The sequence below is a fragment of the Ranitomeya variabilis genome, chromosome 3 (assembly GCF_051348905.1).
Source record: "Ranitomeya variabilis isolate aRanVar5 chromosome 3, aRanVar5.hap1, whole genome shotgun sequence".
Classification (NCBI taxonomy): domain Eukaryota; kingdom Metazoa; phylum Chordata; class Amphibia; order Anura; family Dendrobatidae; genus Ranitomeya; species Ranitomeya variabilis.
This window is the reverse complement of record NC_135234.1, coordinates 569,553,637-569,577,768: the sequence shown is the minus strand read 5'-3', so window position 1 is coordinate 569,577,768 and position 24,132 is coordinate 569,553,637. Positions and strand designations below refer to the sequence as shown.

The window sequence follows — 24,132 nt, the reverse complement described above, 5'->3', positions numbered from 1 at the left end:
GCTTCACAGGAACTGAAACAGTGGAAGGAAAAAAATGAACATTTAACTTTTTTTTGCAAACATTTTACGGTACTTCAGAACTATTTTTTTTTTTTTTTTCACAAGTGTAAAAACAGAAATTTAACCATAAATTTTGTTGTGCAATTTCTCCTGAATACGCCGATACCCAATATGTGGGGATAAACCACAGTTTGTGCGCATGGCAGAGCTTGGAAGAGAAGGAGTTTGACTTTTGCAATGCAAAATTGGCTGGAATTGAGATCGGATGCCATGTAGCTTTTGGAGAGCCCCTGATGTGCCTAAACAGTAGAAACCCCCACAAGAAATTTATAACGTAGAGCCGTGAAAATAAAAAATACTTTTTTTCCCTCAAAAATGTTTTTTAGCCCGCAATTTTTTTTTTCAAGGATAACAGGAGAATTTGGACCCCAAAATTTGTTGTCCAGTTTGTCCTGAGTATTGTGATACCCCACCATAAGTGTTTGGGTACTGTTTGGGCACACATCGGGGCTCTGAAGGGAAGTAGTGATGTTTTAAAATGCAGACTTTGATAGAATGGTCTGTGGGCGTCATGTTGCATTTGCAGAGCTCCGGATGTACCTAAACAGTAGAAACCCCCACAAGTGACCCCATTTTGTAAACTAGACCCCCCAAAGAGCTTTACTAGATGTGTGGTGAGCACTATGAACCCCCAACTGCTTCACAGACGTTTATAATGTAGAGCCATGAAAATAAAAAATCATTTTTTCCACAAACAAAATCTTTTCACCCCCAAATTTTTACTTTCACAAGGGTAACAGGAGAAATTGGACCCCAAAATTTATTCTGCAATTCATGCTGAGTAGGCAGATACCCCATATGTGGGGGTAAACCACTGTTTGGGCGCATGGCAGAGCTCGGAAGGGAAGGAGCGCAGTTTTGGAATGCAGACTTTGATAGAATGGTCTGCGGGTGTTATGTTGCATTTGCAGAGCCCCTGATGTACCTAAACAGTAGAAACCCCCCACAAGTGACCCCATTTTGGAAACTAGACCCCCCCAAGGAACTTATCTAGATGTGTGGTGAGAACTTTGAATGCCCAAGTGCTTCACAGAAATTTATAATGCAGAGTCGTGAAAATAAAAAATATTTTTTTTTTCCACAAAAAAGATTTTTTAGCCCCCAAGTTTTTATTTTCACAAGGGTAACAGGAGAAATTGGACCCCAAAAGTTGTTGTCCAATTTATCCCGAGTACGCTGATGCCCCATATGTTGGGGTAAACCACTGTTTGGGCGCACGGCAGAGCTCAGAAGGGAGGGAGCACCATTTGACTTTTTGAGTGCAAAATTGGCTGTGGTGTTTAGAGACCCCCTGATGTACCTAAACAGTGGAAACCCCCCCAATTCTAACTCCAACCCTAACCCCAACACACCCCTAACCCTAATCCCAACCCGATCCATAATCCTTATCACAACCCTAACGATAATCACAACCCTAATCACAACCCTAACCCCAAAACAACCATAACCCTAATCAGAACCCTAAATCCAACACTCCTAATCCTAATCTCAACCCTAACCTCAAACCTAACCCTAATCCCAATACACCCCTAATCCCAACCCTAACCCTAATCCCAAACGTAACCCTAATGCCAACCCTAATCCAAACCCTAATCCCAACTCTAACCCTAACTTTAGCCGCAACCCTAGTCCTAACTTTAGCCCAAACCCTAACCCTAGCCCTAACTTTAGCCCCAACCCTAACCCTAACTTTAGCCCCAACCCTAACTCTAATCCTAAATTTAGCCCCAACCCTAAATTTAGCCCTAACCCTAAATTTAGCCCCAACCCAACCCTAAATTTAGCCCCAACCCTAACTTTAGCCCCAACCCTAACCTTAGCCCCAACCCTAACTCTAAATTTAGCCCCAACTCCTCTAGCTGCCGGCCGGCAGATCATGGCGGGCGCACTGTGCATGCGCCCGCCATTTTCTTACCGGAGGAAGAAGCCGGCGGCCAGGAGGGGACACAGGAGGACCCAGGGACACCGGTAAGTATAACAGAGTCCCCGAGTCCCCCTATTTCTCTGTCCTCTGATGTGCGATCACATCAGAGGACAGAGTTACACATCGCTTTTTTTTTTTTTTTGCGGTCGCCGGTAAAAAGTTAATTCCCGGCGATCGCAAAACAGGGGTCGGTAAAAACCGACCCCTATCATGTTCTTTGGGGTCTCGGCTACCCCCTGCAGCCGAGACCCCAAAGATCTTCCGGGTGCCGGCCGGCGGGCGCACTGCGCATGCGCCTGCCATTTTTTGGCCTGAAGAAGGCGCCCATCGGGAGCCACGAGGAGCACCGGGGGAGACAGGTGAGTATCGGGGGGCGATCGGGGACCCCATTTCTCTGTCCTCTGATGTGCGATCACATCAGAGGACAGAGAAATTAAATGGGAAATCACGTATGTTTTTGGGTTTTTTTGCGACCGCCGGTAAACGGTTAATTACCAGCGATCGCAACCCGGGGGTCGGTAAAAAAACCCCGAATCATGTTCTCTGGGGTCTCGGCTACCCCCGGTAACCAAGACCCCAGAGAAAATCCAACTCTGGGGAGCGCTATTAACTTTTTCCACAGCGTCGTAAATTAACGGCGCTGTGGTTTAAGTACCCTTAACTGCCGCCATTAAAAGGCATATTAGCGGTCGTTAAGGGGTTAATCCAGATAGGAATTAAAGGGAACCTGTCACCCCCCAGGCGTTTGAAACTAAAAGATCCACCTTGTGCAGCAGTAATGCTGCATTCTGACAAGGTGGCTCTTTTAGTTATTGGTGCTGTAACTGCAGAAATAATCCGTTTTGTAATTTGTCCTAAATACCTTTCTTCAGTCCTGGAGGCAGGCCTTTCCCCCCCTGCTGCAGACGCTAATGCAAGTCTATGGAGAAAAACGCATCCTGCGGGCAACTTTGCAGGATGCATTTTTTCTCCAAAACAACGCATTGCGACGTATCCCTAAAGACGGAAGTGTGAAAGTAACCTAACTCAACTCTGTCCTGCCCTTCAAACAGCACATCCAAACTCTTGCCACCTCCAACTAAAAATATTTCCAGAATCCATCCCTTCCTTAGCCCTCAATCTACTAAAATTCTTGTGCATGCCCTCATCTCCCGTCTTGATTACTGCAACACCCTCCTCTTGCACCCCTCCAGTCTGTCCTCAACTCTGCTGCCCGGCTAATCCACCTCTCTCCTCGCTACTCCCGTTTCTCCCCTCTGCAAATCCCTCCACTGGCTCCCAATTCCCCAATGAATCCAGTTCAAACTACTAACACTAACCTACAAAGCCATCCACAACCTGTCGCCTCGCTATATCTCCGAACTAATCTCCCAATATCTTCCCTCACGTAATCTCCGATCCTCCCAAGACCTCCTACTCTCCTCCACACTTATTCGTTCCTCTCACAACCGCCTCCAAGATTTCTCCTGAATATCCCCCATCCTCTGGAACCCCACGACTCAACACGTCCGATTATCCACCACCCTCGGATCCTGAAAACCCATCTCTTCTGGAAAGCTTACAGCCTGCAATAACCATTCTGCCGCCTCACCATCACCCGAGCTGCCACCACACCAACCGCCAGAGCTGCTGCACCCCTGACCTAATGTAAGTCCACAAGGACAGGGTCCTCTCCCCCCTGTACCAGTCTGTCATCGTAAATTTGTTTACTGTAAACTATATCTATAAGGCCCCTTTCACACATCAGTTTTTTGGTGTCAGTCACAATCCGTTGGCTCAACGGATCCGTTGCAGATTGTGAAAAACTGATGCGACAGATTTGTTTTTTCGACGGATCCGACTAGCATATCTGGCTAAACAAACCGGAGCATCCTCAGTTAAAAAAACGGAATCCGTTGCCGGATTCCGTCATTTGACAGATCCGGCACCCATAGTCTTCCATTCGAGCAAACGATGGATGGCGACTGATCCGTCGCCGTTTTTTCGATGGATACAAAAAACGTTACTTTGTCCGTTTTCTCCGGACAAAATTTTTGAGAGATCCAGGGAACGACGCATGAAACGTGAGGCCATCCGTTGCAATCCGGTGCTAATACTAGTCAATGAGAAAAGAAAAAAACGATCCGGCGGCACCAATCACCAGATTCGGGTTTTTTTTCAAAATTCGACGGATTGTGACTGAGGTAAAAAAATTGATGTGTGAAAGGGGCCTAACTTTGTATGTAACCCCTTCTCATGTACAGCACCATGGAATTAATGGTGCTACATACATAAATAATAATAAACATGATCCCAATGTGGATGTGTGATCGCCCCACGAACTAGATCCTCTGGTCACTCAAAAAGATGCAACATCCGTTGTGCCCCAGCCTGGACTTGCAATTAAATAATGCTGCTCGAGCAGTGTGACATTACCCGCTATGGAACTCCAGTGAGCCCAAAAAAGAAATACCTCCGAAATGCGTAGGTTAATATTCTTCCTCAGGGGTCACAGCTTCGGGGGGTATGTCTGTCTTTTTAAGGTAAGTATGGATATTCCCGTCCCAATGGTACGCCCATGTAATTAACCCATTTTACTAATCTAGGAAAGCAAAACAGATCTATCCCGCTGTTAAGACCCACTGGTTTCAAAGCATTGAGCTGGAGAATCCAACATGTGATGTATGAAGTTACCCTGCAAATGTTTTTTTTTTTTTACTCTTTCAATGCCCCAATAAAGGCTAAGTACGCAAGGTCATTTGTTTTGTGTCTGCTTTTCTTTGTTTTTAAGTCTGCCAAATGATTCCAGACAAATGGGCCTTTTTATTTTTATTGTCTTTACTAAGTGGGCAGTGCTTGAGGTTATTTTTTTTTTTGTCTTGAAGGTGTTCTACATAACGCTCCTGGGTAAAGACCATAAACATTTGTATTAAAAAGGTTTTTCCAGTTTCGGAAAACTCCTCTTCCTCGGCAGCAGTTTGTTTAAAAAAAAAAAAACCTGCTTTCCTTGTGCTGCTCAGGTCCAGCACAGTCTCCATTCCTGCTTCCATTATTTGTTATGGTCTTCTTTGCCAACGACACATCATAATAGCTGCAGCCAATGACTGAGCTGTCATGCCGTCAACTTGACCAGAGCTGCCGAGATTAGTTATTGCTGCAGCACTACAGACAATAACCGACACAAGGAGCAACAGCAGCGACTCAATGGACCCAGGGAAGGCAAGTAAAGAACTGCATGTTATTGTTAACCCCCGGAGCTTTTTTCGGTTTTGCGTTTTTCGCTCCCCTCCTCCCCGGAGACATAACTATTTTTTTCAGCAATATGGCCATGTGAGGGCTTGTTTTTTGCGGGACGAGTTGTACTTTTGAACAACACCATTGGTTTTATCATGTTGAGTACTAGAAAGTGGGGAAAAGATTCCAAGTGCGGTGAAATTGCAAAAAAAAAAAAAGTGTAATCTCACACTTGTTTTTTGTTTTGCTAGGTTCACTAAATGCTAAAACTGACCCGCCATTATGATTCTCCAGGTCATTACGAGTTCATAGACACCAAACATGTCTAGATTCTTTTTTTATCTAAGTGGTGAAAAAAATTCCAAACTTTGCTTAAAAAAAAAAAAAAAATAGTGCAATTTTCCAATAACCGTAGCATCGCCATTTTTGGGGATCACTTTTGTGATGATATGTTCTTTTGATCGCCTGTTATTGCATTTTAATGCAATGCCACGGAGACCAGAAAACATTTCTGGCATTATTACTTTTTTTTTTATCGCTACGTCGTTTAGCGATCAGGTTAATTTTTTTTTTTTATTGATAGATCAGGCTATTCTGAACGCGGCAATTCCAAATATATGTGTAGGTTTGATTTTTTTTTTATTGTTTTATTTTGAATGGGGCGAAAGGGGGGTGATTTTAACCCCTTAGTGACAGAGCCAAATTTTTGAAGTCTGACCAGTGTCACTTTATGTGGTAATAACTCTGCAACGCTTCGACAAATCCCATTGATTTTGAGACTGTTTTTTCGTGACGCATTATACTTTACTAGATGGTGGCCCGATTCTAACGCATCGGGTATTCTAGAATATGTATGCGTTATACATTGCCCAGCCCACGCTGTACATTGCCCAGCCCACGTATATAGCAATGTGGGCATGATATCCCTGTTAAAAAAAAAAAAAAGAATTAAAATAGAAAATAGTTATATACTCACCTTCCGTTGGCGCCTGGATCCAGGAAGCGGTTACCGACGCTTGGGATCCACCGAAGCTCCGCCGAGCCGCTCGCGTCATCTTCCGTTCCCAGGATGCATTGCAAAATTACCCAGATGACTTAGCGGTCTCGCGAGACCGCTAAGTCTTCTGGGTAATTTCGCAATGCATCACCGGGAACGGAAGATGGTGGCCGGCGCAAGCAGCTCGGCGGACTACGGAGTGAGTATAGCATGATTTTTGTTTTTTTATTATTTTTAACATTACATTTTTTTACTATTGATGCCGCATAGGCTGCATCAATAGTAAAAAATTGGGGACACACAGGGTTAATAGCGGCGGTTACGGAGTGCGTTACCCGCAGCATAACGCGGTCCGTTACCGCCGGCATTAACCCTGTGTGAGCGGGGAGTATGCAGGCGCCGGGCAGTGAGTGCGGGGAGTAAGGAGTGGCCATTTTCTTCCGGACTGTGCGCATCGCTGATTGGTCGTGGCAATGGTCGTGGCCGTTTTGCCACGACCAATCAGCGACTTGGATTCCATGACAGACAGAGGCCGCGACCAATGAATATCTGTGACAGAAGGACAGACAGACGGAAGTGAACCTTAGACAATTATATAGTAGATGATAATGGTAAATTTAGGTCAATACGTTTTGTGTTTATTTATAAAAAATATCAAAAATTTGAGAAAAATGTTAAAAAATTTGCAATTTCCTAATTTGAATGATTATCCCTTTAATCCAGATGGTCATACCACAGCAAACCATTAATAAATAACATTTCCCTCATGTCTGCTTTACATCAGCACCATTTGTAAAATGTTATTTTATTTCGTTAGCATTTGAGGAGGTTTAAAAATGTAGCAGTAATTTTTCATTTTTTCAAGGAAATTTACAAAATTTATTTTTTTTTAGGGACTGATCCATGTTTGAAGTGACTTTAGCGGTCCCATATATTGGGAAACCCCCAAATGTGATACCATTTTAAAATCAGCACCCCCTGACGTATTGAAAACTGCTGTCAGGTAGTTTATTAACCTTTCAGGTGCTTTATAGGAATTAATGCAAAGTGGTATGACAGAAATGAAAATGTGCATTTTTACCACCTAAATGCCTCTAACTTCTGAACAGATTACTACAGCTGTCAGACTATAAGGCCGCTATTTGGTTATGAATTGCTATCGCAAACATCAGGACCACATAATCATGATCTGAGGGCACCAGTTTGGATAAAGAGGAAGCCCCCACACTCTGTTAACCATTTATAATGATGTAGTCACTATTTACAGCAGCATCTAAGGGGTTAAACAGATTTGGATGGTGCAAACACTGATCGTGGCTGAAGCAGCAAGTTGTCAGCTATAGTGGACAGCCGACAGCTGCTGGATTGTCATCTGTATGGGGAGGCTATTCTCTTATATCTCAGGTCAGTTAAAAGACGTATTGGCTGTCATTAAGGGGTTAAACTTATATATTTTTTTTTAAATGCCGCTGTCAGAGTTTGACAGCAGCATTTAACTAGTTAATAGGCACGGGTGGATCAAGATTCCACCCGTGCCTATTGCGGGCACATGTCAGCTGTTCAAAACAGCTGACATGTCCCAGCTTTGATGTGGGCTCACCGCCAGAGCCCACATTGAAGCGGGGGTACTGCCATCAGACGTACTATTCCGTCCAATGACAAAAAGGGTTAAAACTGTAGGCGTTTAAAGAAAAAAAAATTAAAATATATGGATAACTCAGATGAGCAGGAAGAATAAAAATGCAAAACCTGGCCACATTTGACCTGATGACAGGTTCTCATGAAGATAGTTGACAGCTTTGTTTCCTCACGGTCCTTCCACACGCACGAGGGGAATAGTGGCAGAGATGGTTGAGAGAAATATTGCCCGCGCACCGACAGTCGCTTTAAGGACACACTTGGCATACCCTACTAAGATCAAATAAACAAAGTGCACATGTATAAATGTATACCAAAAACAAAAAAAATGGCTTCAGTAGTGTTTTTTAGTATCTCTGAACTCTGGCCTGACTAAAGATTGTTGCCGTGGAAGTAACTGCTTCATTTTATGCTGCAGAATGACAGATGAGGCTTGTGGGTGGTGCAGAAAAAGCAATCGGAGGGGCTTCAAAGAGCAGATGCCATGACCCCTGTGTAATATATGCAGTCCTTTCCACCCGACCTTTTGCTGTAGTGTACAGCATAGATACCACTTAATAATGCATTAGCAAAACGTACAGTTATACTGAATTTGTGCTTCACTTCCACTAAGATTTTTTCCTAAACCAGTAAAACATACTAAAAATGCAAACGCATTAAGGAGTTACGTGTATAAAATGATGTCAGCATCCTGAAATAGACCTATGATGTAATTGTGCCGCATGTGTAATGCTCTGAGACACCAGACATTATTGATGGTTGGAATAAAGAGAACTCAATTATCCAGCTCTGCTCGGCCTAGATATACAGCATGAGGACGGATCCCACCTGGACTGTGCGGAGGCCATTCTTCCAGATTACCATGCAGTAGTCCATGCCCTGTCTATTCAGGCTAGGCTCACACACACAGTGCTTGACACTCAGCACTGCACAGGAGCTTCCATAGTTGCACCAAAAAAACAAGATTTTGTTTCTGACGGAGATATTCTGCATAGTCTGACATGTATTTCTGAAAAAGACAAACACTGCCACAATGGAGACACCTTCCAAAGTGACAGCGTCATGAACAGCTCCTTCAGGGCTTCTGTAGAAATCCTGCCTCTCAGGGATAATGCTGGAAGCCCTGACAGTGCTGAGTGACGAGCACTATGTGTGGGACACTAGCCTTACTGTAGTTATTTGAACCTAGAAACTAGATTAGGTTTACCTACGAATCGGACATCCACAAGAAGCCAAGTCATAAAGGTTAGCAATGTCTACAAACAGAACAAGACCCTACAGTGGGTAAAAATCAGTATTTGAAACACTGCCGCTTTTGCAAGTGTTCCCACCTACAAAAAGAAAATGGACAGGTTTGTTATTTTTTTTTTTATCATAGGTACACTTCAACTGTAAGAGACTATATAAAAATAAAAACCAGAAAATCACATTGTATCATTTTTACATACCGTAATTTTCATTTTAGGCTACTTTCACACTAGCGTCGGGCTCGGCCCGTCACTGTGCGTCGGGCCGAGGTTACCGACGCTAGCGTTCTCTGCGCCGCACAACGGGGGCAGCGGATGCATTTTTCCAGCACATCCGCTGCCCCATTGTGAGGTGCGGGGAAGTGCGGGGAGTTGGGGGCGGAGTTCCGGCCGCGCATGCGCGGTCGGAAAAAGCGGACCGTCGGCGGCAGAAAACGTTACATGTAGCGTTTTTTTGTGCCGACGGTCCGCCAAAACACGGTGCAACCGTCGCACGACGGTTGCGACGTGTGTCAATCCGTCGCAATATGTTAGTCTATGGTGAAAAAACGCATCCTGCAAGCACTTTTGCAGGATGCGTTTTTTCTGCAAAACGACGCATTGTGACGGATTGCAGTTAACGCTAGTGTGAAAGTAGCCTTAGTGCATGAAATAAGTATTTAATCACCTGCCAACCAGCAGGAATTCTGGCTCTCACAGACCTGTTAGCTTTTCTTTTAGAAGCCCTCCTACTCTGCACTCATTACCTGTGTTAATTGCGCCTGTTTGAAGGACACTTGAGAAAAAAATTGTAGACCTGCAAAATGCTTGGATGGGGGCTACAGGTCAATAGGCAAGCAGTATGGTGAAAAGGCAACAACTGTTGGCACAATTATTAGAAAATGGAACAAACAAGATGCCTGGTAATCTTCCTCATCTGAGGCTTCATGCAAGATCTTACCACATAGGGTAAAGGGGATTTTGTTAACGGTCAGGAATCAGCCAAGAACTACACTGGAGGACCTGGTTAAATGACCTGAAGAGAGCTGGGACAACAGTCTCAAACATTACTGTTAGTTACATACTGTGCCATCATGGATTAAAATCCTGCAGGGCAGGCAAAGTCCCCCTGCTCATGCCAGCACATGTCCAAGCCTGTTTGAAGTTTGACAATGACCATTTGGATGAATCCAGAAAAGGCTATGTGGTCAGAAGAGACCAAAACATAACAATTTGGTATCAACTCCACATATTGGTTTGGAGGAAGAAGGAGGAGGAGTATAACCCCAAGAACACCCTCCCAGCCGTGTAGCATGGTGGGGGAAACATCATACTTGGGGGTGTTTTTTCTGCAAAAGGGATAACTGCATCGTACTGATGGGAAGATGGATGGGGTCATGTATCGCAAGATTTTGGCCAACAACCTCCTTCCCACATTAAGAGCATTGAAAATAGGTCGTGGCTGGGTCTCCCAGCATGACAATGACCCAAAACACACAGCCAGGGCAACTAAGGAGTAGCTCTGTAAGGCCGGAGACACACTGGTGCGAGATACGGCCGAGTCTCGCTGGTTAAAAGCAAGCTGTGGCACCTGCACTCCGGAGCGGAGCGTGCAGCTGCATAGCAATACATGGAGCCGCACGCTCCGCTCCGGAGTGCAGGTGCCACAGCTTGCTTTTAACCAGCGAGACTCGGCCGTATCTCGCACCAGTGTGTCTCCGGCCTTAGAAGCATTTCAGTGTCCTGGAGTGACCTAGTCAGTCTCCAGACCTGAACCCAATAGAAAATCTTTGGAGGGAGCAAAAACTCAATATTGCCCAGTGACAGCCCCAAAACCTGAAAGCTCTAGACAAGATCTGTATGGAAGAGTGCGCCAAAATCCCAGCTACAGTGTGTGCAAACCTGGTCAAGAATTACAAGAAACATCTGACCTCTAATTGCAAATAAAGTTTTCTGTACCAAATATTAAGTTCTATTTTTTTATTGTATCAGATATTTAATTAGCATTTTCTTGCATGAAATATGTAAAAATCAAATGTGATTTCCTGTAATTTTTTTTCTTCTAAGATTCTGTGTCTCAAAGTTGAAATGTACCTACAATAAAATTTTACAGACCTCTCCATTCTTTGTAGATGGGAAAACTTGAAAATCAGCAGTGTATCAAATACTTACCGTAATTTTCCCTACTGTAGGTCTTAAAAATCAGGGCTGTGAAGTCAGAGTCGGTGTCCATTTTGGTGGAGTAGGTATAAAAAGGATTTGGAAAAGTTCTGAAATGTCCTATAAAATGTCTGTTCTAGTCCTGATCTAAGGATCTCGGCTTTTAGGTGAGATGAATCTGTGCTTGCACTTTATGTACATGCTCAGTAGTGAGGCAGTGCTGTGGACTCAGAAATGGAGACGAAAATTGGAAATTGAGTGAGTCAGAGTTGGTGGTTTGGCTTTTCAGCTCCACAGCCCTGTTTCTCAGTAAATAAGACTCCATCTATCAAATATGAATGAAAAATGACTTCATATCAGAATCAGAACCTGGGTTGCAAATTGCCAGATCAAAACAGAGAAATACAGCTGCATGCATCAGGGTACGCCTGGCCTAACCCACCAAACGGATCCCTTCATGAATTAAACCAGGAGGACCATGGGAGCACAGCCTACAACTGAGAGAAAATCAGAAGAGTGGACAAGAAGAATTTATTATTCTCTATGAAAACATTCCCGGAGCATTTTTTCCTAGATTTCGTCATTGTACTATTCCGGCAAGTCTGGATTCACACCGGCTTTAATTTTACGCCACAAAATCCAGGAATGCCTTGCGAAATGACCCGATGACATTGCGGTCTCGCGAGACCGCTACGTTATCAGAGGTCATTGTCTCGCAAGGCATTACTGGGAACGGCAGCTGCCAGCAGCATCGCGAGCATCGGGAAGGTTGCACGGGACGCCGGAAGGTAAGAATAATGCGATTTTTTATTTATTTATTTTTTTTAACATGGGCTGTGTTGTGTATGCGTTTTCGCAGCGGAAAACTGCTGCGAAGACGCATACACAACAGGTGAACATAGCCTCAACAAGTCCGTCAGAAAAACGGACCCAGTGCACCCGTTTTTTTTACAATCTGCACAGGATCCGTCTTTTCAACATTTTGACGGATCCTGGGCAGTTTGTAAAAACGGAAGTGTGAAAAAGGCCTAAACGAAACAGACAAAAAAATTACAGCATATATTGAGGCAAGATGAACAGATCAACAGAATGAAAGTAATCTGCACCTGGGGCTCATCAGTACATGACCCCTATTATCCCATAGGTAGAAGAGCAATACAAATCAGAAGCCCCGTTATCTTAGTACAAAGGGGAGTGATCAGTGACCCAGGCAGACAGGGGTAAGAATACTGGCTCCTCTGCCTCACACTGCAAAGCAAGGAAAACATCCCAGAGAGAACCCGGCCTGATACCAATAACCTTTATTAGTGGAAAACATGACAACTGTACTGAATGACCAGCATCTCCGACTTTTATTGATCTACAAGATCAGACAGAGTCTATGGCAAAGAAAAGGTCAGAAACAACAGTCAACAATAAAATAGAATCCAAACACTTTGGGGAATGAACGCTCATGTCTTGGTATTTTAAGAATTAGTCTAGCTCCAGCCATGTTGTATTGGCCTAAGAAGTTGTGATCACTGCCGATGTCTTTCTTGAACCAGATATATATGGAAAAATATAAAATAAGAAAATTAGCTGCAGTTCTTGAAGCATGCAGCCTTCACTGCTAGGGCATGTTCACACACTGCATATTTGAGAATTTTTTCACACAGATTAGCGTGCAAAACAGTACCATCTAAAGAAATGTGATTTCACTACATCTGGTCTTATAGTCAGTCACTGGCTGCAGTGTATTGGTGCCAAGTCCATCAGGACCACGCAGAAAGTACAGAGACTGATGAACCCCAGGAAACAGAAGCCGCAGGGATCAGTACAGCGAAGATTCCGTTTTATTTAACTGTCGCAGAGGTGTTATTTTAATGCCTAGACAAGCCCTTTAACACAGTGCAGTTTCCTCTTATTTTCACATGTGCCTATTAATCATAAATTGACATATTACTGTTCATTTTAAGAACTCAAGAAGGCCATCGTATCCATTCCATACAATTATCTACCGCAAATTAGTGACAGCAGAAAGCTGCCAACATGACTAGACACAGTGCTGTACAAGTCATCCAGCCACACCCATGATAGTAGAGCCCGCCTGTAACAAAGCCAAACACTTGTCAAGCCCAGTACGGAGAACCTGTCATGCTTGTTTTCATGCGGTGGTGGACTGCTCCTTGTGGGAACCCCGCATCAAGTGACATTAGTATGGGGAAAAAAGAATCAGTCCACCCACGGAATGCAGGCCCTGTGCATGGGACGACTACACTGTGCTCAGCTCTTACACAATCTGCATTTCTAGACGTGATGAAACAGGAGATGTCACACTGCTTCATGCAGCCCCATATGCTGTATACTCCACATTACAGCTTTCCCATTACTATACAGCAGTGTATGTGTGCAGAGATCTGCAGGGCGGCGAGTTGTGACATGTGACACGAGAGCTGTCAGGACAACAAAGATCCCAGGGATAATAACAATGCAGAATAAGGCAGATTACAGATGAAATTACTCAGCCCCTACACGCCACAAAATAATCTATACGTTCAGGAATCATTTACCGCTCATAGTGTCCTCCTCTGCTCGGCAATAAAGTGTGTTGCTCACAGTTAAACTTTACCTTTTAGTGCCCTTGTATTGATTACATTATCGGCTCATTAATAAAATCACTAGAATGAAACCTGTGGGAAGTCGGCGTCAGACAGGAGCAAGCCTCCTACTAGGTCTCCAAACACTGGAACTCTAGCACCTGGCGCGCACCCAGTGCCTGCAGTCACCATCTCCCAGTAACCTAGACATGTGAGCATCCACTTCAAGCACTATGGTACGTAACATGTCAGCGCAATTGGGGTCATATCCCTGCACACCAGTACTAACAGTCGCTTTGTGGACGTTACCAGGGAGTCTCACAGCCACAATGATTTATAGTAAATTGCAATCATCCATATTGATGATTAGGTCTCGTTCGAATGTCAGATTTCCCTGATAACATGTCACCATTATATGGAGCATTTCACATGTCCAGTCCGTGTTATTTTATCCATGTCCTTTTTTGATCCGAGTCACGGGATCAAACTCACCAGTGCTGGACTATGGTCCATGAAAACCTCAGACTGTGCACTGATGACTTCTTAGCACATCGCTGTCTGTGCCTCGCTGTGTGCTGGAAGGAGTAGGGGAATCCTCCATCAGTTTTTTTTGCATGAGAGGAAGGGATGACAAAACTGACACTGACCAAACCCAATCTCTGAATGATGGCCAAGGCTTGGTTCACATCTGCGTTCATAAGACAAGCCACCACATTCTGCCTGACTCTTCACATGCTAACAGACAGATGCCATCGCCCTTAATGGTCACACTCCATTTAGGGGTTAAAAAAAACAAAATAAAATAGTCCAGGTCAGAAACATAAAAAACCCAGCCACTACCACAACACAGAGAGACATGCCCACTGCCACCTATTCCCCTTTCTCCTACTACTATTCAATCCTTGCACCTGCTGCCATGCATTGACCTGACATACTGGCATGTGGTCACCTAGTGCCACCTTCACTACACACATCAGCTGGTGATGCCCATGCAGCCAAACACAGGAGACAATAACAAGGAGGAAGTATAAAGGAAAGCCGGATACCTGTGTATCCACTCATGTGTATGGCTCTAAATACTGTGTGAGGGACAATATATTCACGCCACACGGAGCACCCAGGCCATGCTCTATGAGAATAGGCTCGTCCCTCGCCTAATCAGAAGTCATGTAGTGTGGGAGCAACCTGCACACTCCCCAAAGAGACCATACCTATGCCCCCTCACCGACACATGGTAACCTGCTGGCAGCAGCAATTCCTGCCACCTCACCTGGAATAACCTGCTCAATACATACAGACCGCTCCTTTACTGGCATGTAGAGTCGTGTCCCCTGTATTGGGAACACTGGTGTCACATATACCACCCTGCCCAACTGCCCCTAGCGTCACATACACCACTCTGCCCGTCAGCATCACATATACCACTGTGCCCAACTGCCACTAGCGTCACATACACCACTCTGCCCAACTGGCCCTAGCGTCACATACACCAGTCTGCCCGTCAGCATCACATATACCACCCTGCCCAACTGCCCCTAGCGTCACATACACCACTCTGCCCGTCAGCATCACATATACCACCCTGCCCAACTGCCCCTAGCGTCACATACACCACTCTGCCCATCAGCATCACATATACCACTGTGCCCATCTGCCACTAGCGTCACATACACCACTCTGCCCATCAGCATCACATATACCACCCTGCCCAACTGAATTAACATTGGTAAATATACCAACCTGTCTGTCAGCAAATAATACAGCACATACTGTGGTACACTGGCACCACCATACCCTGCATGTCATCAGTACTGGGGGTACCACAGCACTATATATACACCCATTGTAAGCAGCTAACATCACCCCAACACCACACATACCGTACATTTCTGCCACCAGCGCTGGGGTACCCTGATAGCACATATACCCCTTCAACAGCTAATATAGTACCAGAATACCCTGGCACCACATATACCCCATATGTCAGCAGCTAATGCCACCAATATTGCGGGTCCCCAGCAGCAGCTGATGTCACCAGTAATGGAGTACCAGTTCCCTAGCACCACACAGACGGTCAGTACTTTGCAGTTACCAATACCTGAATAACCTGGTACCCCTTTAACCCTGTCAGCAGCTAATGCTAAAGTACACCTGCACCCCATAAACTCTGTCAGCAGCTATTGTCACCAGTAATGGAGTAGCCTGGCACCATATACCCTGTCAGTCCGCAGCTTTCACCATATGTACCCCATCTGCAGGTAATGCTATCAGTATAGGGGTACCCTGGCACAATATACTCCATCAGTCCGCAGCTGATGTCACCAGCACCTGGGGACCACATACACCCTGTCAGTCCGCAGCTGATGTCGCCAGTACCTGGGGACCCCACACACCCTGTCAGCAGCTGATGTCACCAGTACCCGAGGCCCCCCATACACCCCGTCAGCAGCTGATGTCGCCAGTACCTGGGGACCCCATACACCCAGTCAGCAGGTGATGTCACCAGTACCTGGGGACCCCGTACACCCCGTCAGCAGCTGATGTCACCAGTACCTGGGGACCCCGTACACCCCGTCAGCAGCTGATGTCACCAGTACCTGAGGACCCCGTACACCCCGTCAGCAGCTGATGTCACCAGTACCTGGGGACCCCACACACCCTGTCAGCAGCTGATGTCACCAGTACCTGGGGACCCCATACACCCAGTCAGCAGGTGATGTCACCAGTACCTGGGGACCCCGTACACCCCGTCAGCAGCTGATGTCACCAGTACCTGAGGACCCCGTACACCCCGTCAGCAGCTGATGTCACAGTACCTGGGGACCCCGTACACCCCGTCAGCAGCTGATGTCACCAGTACCTGGGGACCCCACACACCCTGTCAGCAGCTGATGTCACCAGTACCTGAGGCCCCCACACACCCTGTCAGCAGGTGATGTCACCAGTACCTGGGGACCCCACACACCCTGTCAGCAGGTGATGTCACCAGTACCTGGGGACCCCATACACCCTGTCAGCAGCTGATGTCACAGTACCTGGGGACCCCATACACCCCGTCAGCAGCTGATGTCACCTGTACCTGGGGACCCCACACACCCTGTCAGCAGCTGATGTCACCAGTACCTGAGGCCCCCACACACCCTGTCAGCAGGTGATGTCACCAGTACCTGGGGACCCCACACACCCTGTCAGCAGGTGATGTCACCAGTACCTGGGGACCCCATACACCCTGTCAGCAGCTGATGTCACAGTACCTGGGGACCCCATACACCCTGTCAGCAGCTGATGTCACCTGTACCTGGGGACCCCGTACACCCCGTCAGCAGCTGATGTCACCAGTACCTGAGGACCCCGTACACCCTGTCAGCAGCTGATGTCACAGTACCTGGGGACCCCATACACCCTGTCAGCAGCTGATGTCACAGTACCTGGGGACCCCACACACCCCGTCAGCAGCTGATGTCACAGTACCTGGGGACCCCATACACCCTGTCAGCAGCTGATGTCACAGTACCTGGGGACCCCATACACCCCGTCAGCAGCTGATGTCACAGTACCTGGGGACCCCATACACCCCGTCAGCAGCTGATGTCACCTGTACCTGAGGCCCCCACACACCCCGTCAGCAGCTGATGTCACCAGTACCTGAGGACCCCACACACCCCGTCAGCAGCTGATGTCACAGTACCTGGGGACCCCATACACCCCGTCAGCAGCTGATGTCACCCTCGCAGCACAGACCCTCCTGTGAGCCCCGGTGCCCCGTCACTATGTACACAGCCGCCCGGGACAAGGTCCGGCAGTGGGGGAGGAGGGGCAGTACCTGGCCGCCTGTCCGCTCTGCTGCTCTCGGTCAGTCACCGCCGCGGTGTAGATCTGCCGGTAGCGGTCAGCCAGGGCCTTCCCGGATAACAGCAGCTGGTAGCGGCTCCTGCAGTCGGGCCCGGCGCTCAGCTCTTGACTCCCGGCCATAGTGATCCGTGCAGTGCAGGACGCGGAAGGTGCGGGCGCAGGGAAGAAGCCGTGCTCCCCCGGGCCGGATGAGGCGGCGGTGGCGGCGGGAGGAGGGGGTGCGGTTGCTGCGCACATCATCTTCCTCGGGCGGTGTGTGGAGACGGTGCGTGCGTGTCACTGCAGCATCTGGGGCACGTCCGGCCTCACCGTGTCCTCCCGCTACCGGGACGTGCAGCCTCCTGCTCACCGACAATCACCGCAATTCCAGAGTCAACCCACGCCCCGACCCTTCACCATCCTCCCCGCACAGCGAGCGAGTCTGAGAGCCCCTCTCCGGCGTCCTGTGCTCCGCTGCTCCGTCACACGGCTCCAGTGCCCACAAGCTCCGGGTTCTACCACTCAGCTCCACCTCAGCCCCGCACAAGTGAAAGCTGCACACTCAGTGCTGCCATCTTAGCTTCATTATCTGCTGCTGCTATTTCGTCTCATCACACAGAGCATGCTGGGAGCTGCCGGGAACAACACACCGCCCCCTGCCGGGCTCAGCTGTGCGCAGCGCCTGACATAGTCCATGAGCCAAGAACCAAATTTGACGATATCGGTACCAAGCGGAGTGACTAATTCTCTTTGGTATTTTTAGGTAGATGCATGTCTGTAGTTTATTTTTTGATATGATAGCCCTTACATATACGTAGCTTATTAACCCCTTCAGCCCTAGGCCTATTTGTACCCAAGTGCCTAAGCCAATCTGACCTGTGCCACTTCATGGGCTAATAACTTTGGAACGCTTTCACCTATCCAAGCCATTCTGAGATTGTTTTCTCGTGACATATTGTACTTCACGTCAGTGCTAAATGGGAGTCAATATATTTTACCTTTCTATATAAAAAAATGCTAAATATTCGGAAATTTTGGAAAAATCGGCAATTTTTTAACTTTGAAATTCTCTGCTTTTTACAAAAATACTGATACCCCCCATAATAGTTATTAATTTACACTCCCCACATGTTTACTTCATATTGGCATCATTTTGAAAATGAAACCTTATTGTTTTACGACGTAATAGGGCTTATAGTTTTATGCGCAATTTTTCACATTTACAGCAAAACCCACTTTTCAAAGGACCAAGTCACTTCTGAAGTCACTTTAAGGGGCTTACATAACAGAAACCACCCATAAATTACCCCATTTTGCAAACTACACCCCTCAAGCTGTTCAAAACTCATTTTTAAAAACTGTTAACCCTTTAGGTGTTCCACAGGAATTTTAGCATGAGCCAAGAACCAAATATGACGATATCGGTACCACCCGGAGTGACTAGATGTAGTATTTGTAACAAAATTTAATCCAAGTTATGTAAATACACACTGAACATGTCATGTGCATATATATATATATATATATATATATATATATATATATATATATATATATATATATATATGTTACTCCATAATATCTTCAACATCGGACTCTGAATCTGACTGTTGTTCTACTGGCTCGTCTTCAGTACCCTTGTTCTGGCATGTCTGTAATCTGCACATGTCTGTGCACTTCAGGCCATTGCTGAGGCAAGTACACTGAGGAAGTTCACATGACCGCACACACTTGCAGGACAGTAGCTGTATAATAGCTTCTGGTGCTGGTGCCCCTTGCATCCACTTGACAACAAGCTTTCCGTCGTTATCTATCATCCAACCGCAGTCTGTTGGGTTTGCAACCCATGGCTGGCTCTGCAGACTTCTCCTCCAGATCGCAGCCTGGTAGTTTGCACGCAGTGCATGCATGAAAAGGCAGTCCTGGCAAGGAGGGAGTTGACTTGACTCTACCACTCCACGTCTGGCACAGAACAGCTGATAACGGAGCCTGTTTACCTCAGTTGTTTGGGTAGTTGGCAGGTACATGTGGCAGGTGATTTCCTGTAACTTCTCAAAAAGTTCGGTAGACACTTCCCATGAACGACCAACTTCCTGAAAGGCATCCTGGTATGTCTTGTTCATCTTCAACTGCTTGAGTGTCGTCATCTTCCCACGGCCAGCGAATGCACTGACGGTGTCACAGCCTGTAAATGCATGCATACCAATCAATGAATCACATACGCTGCCTCCCAATGTTCGGCTCAGAGTGGTGATATCCAGGAATCTTGTCCGGTTCTGTGTACCGCATTTCTGGAACAGGTGGGATGGGATTTTGTGGCACATGCCCAGACACAGGACCATGACATCAGTATCCTCCGAAGTGATGATGACCGACTTGTAACCAGATTCTGCTGCATGAAGAGCATGGAGAAGGAGGCGTGTGTCTGCTTCTTCTTGATTTGACTTAAGGTCAGCAGCCTCTTCCCACTGTTCTTTGGTGATCTTAAAGCAGAGCTGCTCACATGTGACATACAGCTCCTTCTCCTCAAGCTTCTCCCTGTGGTGTTTCGCCTTCCATTCTTCTACCAGAAACTTTATGAGACTTGCCTTGTTGGAGGAACTACTTAGAAGCTTTTTCCACTGCTGGATGTTGTGCCCATGTTGAATGTTCTTGAAATGGATCCCTGTGCCTTCATATCTGTTGACTCTTTCTGTATCTTTGATGGATGTCTCCTTGTAGACGTCAAAGACAATATCAATGCGCTTGCTCTTAGCACCCTCATGGATAGCGCGACTCATTGCTGTGCCTGCTAGCTGGCCAAATGTTGCATTGTTTCCCTTCAGTTTCTGAACCAGGCTCATCCCATCAATGATGGTTGCAGAGGGCTCGGGGATCACTTCTGCAGGACGAGCATTCCTCTCCAACTCCCTTGCGAGGGCAGCCTTGTTGGTCTTGCGGATAGACCCATCACCATTGGCAAGTGCCCATGGCAATGGACCCAGGGGATGAGTCAAGACATCACTCATTTGTAGCTTTCTGTTCTCAGCTACAAGTATCATCTGGCCAAATAGGTTTCTGTCAGCCTTCAAAATTACCTCCTTGCCAAGACCTTGTCTGCGTGTCTTCATTTGGATGTTAGAGAACGTTTTAAGTTTGTTCTTCGTCATCTTGTCATGAAACAATGTAGTTGGCTTATCGGTACCCAAACGCTCATCCTTGAATGTTTGATATGCATCCTCTCCTATACTGTATGCCCCTTGAAGGTCTTTGGCTACATCTGGTGGTGCTACAGTCGCTGTTGACAAACTGATAAGTTCACCATTATGCTCTTTGTTGAAGGGGTTCACCCAACCTGTCTCCAGCAGTTGAACGAAAGATTGGACATCGGCTTCATCTCTTCTAATCCTAGACACCTGTAGGTCTGAATGGCTGAAGTCAGTATATTGTTGGCCTACCAGGGCCCTCAGCTGCCTCAAGTACATACTGCGGTACTCTGATGTCAGGTAGAACCTGGAAACAGCTCCAACTTTGAGGCTGAAGCCTTTTGTGCCCCCTGGTGTCTGGGTGTCTTTGTTGATTGTCTCTTCAATGGTCTGGTCCACAGGAATTCGTCCAAAAGGATTCTTGCTACCGATCTGGACCGAAAAGCCACCTTGCATGAAGTATTCATGGACCTCTGGGTGTTCTATGGGCAGCCGAGACATTGTGGCATAGTAATAGGTTAGGTATCGGGCATAGTTGACCTTGTCATAGGCAAAACACCATGGTATCATCTGTCGGATTGCTCCTAGGTGAAGCATCCAGTTGCCTTCTCTTGAAGCTCGAACCAGGGCCAGCATGGTCTCGACCATGTCCAAGTATGACATCCAGAATGCTGAGAGTTGTTCATTTCTGAGGGTCTCAAGATAAACTTGAAAGAGCTTCAGGGTAAGTGTGCAAGATTCATTATCCAAGAGCTTTTCGAAGGATCCCTGCGACACACTGATGCGAAAGTTTGTGATGTTCTTCAGTGTTTCATCCAGATGGTGAAGGTCCCTTGCATGGTTTTCTTCTAGCCATGGAAGGAAGTTTTTCCATGCAAGCCTCATAAGTGCTTCATAGACCAGCTTGTGTAGTCTCACTGCTCTGTTGTACCTCCGGCCGTCCATCACTCCAGACACTGATCCTTCAGCGATTACACCGGATTCAACACACAGATCTCTAAGGCCTGCATCCTGAAATCTGTTCCCTATGATAGAGAGGAGATTACAGATTGTGTGGAAGCCTAAAATGACACCTTCATGTAAAAAATGCACTTTTTCCATTTTCTCAACCAAGTGTTTCCAACTACTGTGAAACACTGGTTGGGTCAAAGTGGTCACTATACCCCCTAAAAGATTCCTTGGGGGTGTAGTTTCCAAAATAGGGTCACTTTTTGGGGTTTCCACTGTGGGGGTACCTCAGGCAGCCTTCAAATGTGACATGGCCCCCTAGATTTCTTCCAGTGAATCCGCCACCCAAAAACCACATAGCGCTCCTTCCGTGTTGAGCTGTGCTGTGTGCCCATACTTTAGTTTACGAGTACATGTGGGGTGTTTCTATAAACTGCAGAATTAGGGTAACCAAGTTTGGGTTTGCCGTTAACCCTTGCTAGGTTGCAGGTAAAATTGGATTACAATGTAATATCTGGAAAAAAAATGAAATTTTGAAATTTCGCCTTCATTCTGCTAAAATTCCTGTGGAACACCTAAAGGGTTAACAGTTTTTAAAAATGAGTTTTGAACAGCTTGAGGGGTGTAGTTTGCAAAATGGGGTAATTTATGGGTGGTTTCTGTTATGTAAGCCCCTTAAAGTGACTTCAGAAGTGACTTGGTCCTTTGAAAAGTGGGTTTTGCTGTAAATGTGAAAAATTGCGCATAAAACTATAAGCCCTATTACGTCGTAAAACAATAAGGTTTCATTTTCAAAATGATGCCAATATGAAGTAAACATGTGGGGAGTGTAAATTAATAACTATTATGGGGGGTATCAGTATTTTTGTAAAAAGCAGAGAATTTCAAAGTTAAAAAATTGCCGATTTTTCCAAAATTTCCGAATATTTAGCATTTTTTTATATAGAAAGGTAAAATATATTGACTCCCATTTAGCACTGACGTGAAGTACAATATGTCACGAGAAAACAATCTCAGAATGGCTTGGATAGGTGAAAGCGTTCCAAAGTTATTAGCCCATGAAGTGGCACAGGTCAGATTGGCTTAGGCACTTGGGTACAAATAGGCCTAGGGCTGAAGGGGTTAATAAGCTACGTATATGTAAGGGCTATCATATCAAAAAATAAACTACAGACATGCATCTACCTAAAAATACCAAAGAAAATTAGTCACTCCGGGTGGTACCGATATCTGGCCCGGCTCATGGACTAACAGCACCGAGGGCACCACTGGGCGAGAACAGATTCTGTGTGTACACGATATATACTGTACACAGGGCACCGGCACCATGGAAGGCACTAATGGGCGAGAATAGTAATATACTGTACACATCAGAGGGCACCATGGGGGAGAATAATAATATACTGTACACAGCACAGGGCAGAGGGCACCATGGAAGGCACTAATGGGCGAGAATAGTAATATCTGTACACATCAGAGGGCACCATGGGGGAGAATAATAATATACTGTACACAGCACAGGGCACCGGCACCATGGAAGGCACTAATGGGCGAGAATAGTAATATCTGTACACATCAGAGGGCACCATGGGGGAGAATAATAATATACTGTACACAGCACAGGGCAGAGGGCACCATGGAAGGCACTAATGGGCGAGAAGAATAATATCTGTACACGTTATATACTGTACACAGGGCACCGGCACCATGGAAGGCACTAATGGGCGAGTACACATCAGAGGGCACCATGGGGGAGAATAATAATATCTGTACACAGCACAGGGTAGAGGGCACCATGGGGGAGAATAGGGTCATTCCACATCAAGTGGACCAGTTTTAAAAATCGTCCCCACTCGACCGTCTCCGATTTTGCTGTAAATTTATAAGGATGTACATGTATGTTTGAAAAGAGGTTCTGTAAATTTTTAGGGCCAGATCTCACATACATTGGGCACTGTTGACCTTTCACTGGAGGTTCCACCAACCCTGCGGCTTCAGCTAAGAGGATTTTGCAAACTTTGGCACATAGCCATTAGCGTTCTATACTGGCTATGATGCTGAAATTTGGCATACTAGCTCAACTTTTGCTGCTAAACACGATAAAATTATTACCGGCTATGACAAAACAATATTTCGGCCGCAATTTTGTGTCAAAGTAGCTTGAAAAACGCGTCGCATAAAATTTATGCCAAACTTTGCCCATATATAACTCAAGACCAAAAACCAATAGTAACTGGTGCTTTGCCCTGTACACCAAACATCTACATGACTTTGCATTGCTGCAATATCACGGTCAAAGCATATGTATTTGTGGAAATATTCACACCCACATATGATGAAAAACGTAAAAAACCCGAATTTTACCTATTTTTAG

The 24,132-nt window shown here is 46.1% G+C and overlaps 1 protein-coding gene across 16 annotated transcripts in view; it reads right to left on the bottom strand.

Moving 5' to 3' along the window:
• MYCBP2 (MYC binding protein 2) overlaps positions 1-18,230 on the bottom strand; it is a 339,194-nt gene extending 320,964 nt beyond the window's left edge. For all 16 annotated transcript variants that reach the window (XR_013223966.1, XM_077297204.1, XM_077297206.1 and 13 more), the window contains exon 1: positions 17,618-18,230. Coding sequence is in view for 15 of the 16 variants with exons in the window: in XM_077297204.1 (XP_077153319.1) it covers positions 17,618-17,886 (269 nt within the window). In the remaining variant the exon portion in view is untranslated. The remainder of the gene's footprint in view (positions 1-17,617) is intronic.
• Positions 18,231-24,132: the final 5,902 nt, after the last annotated feature.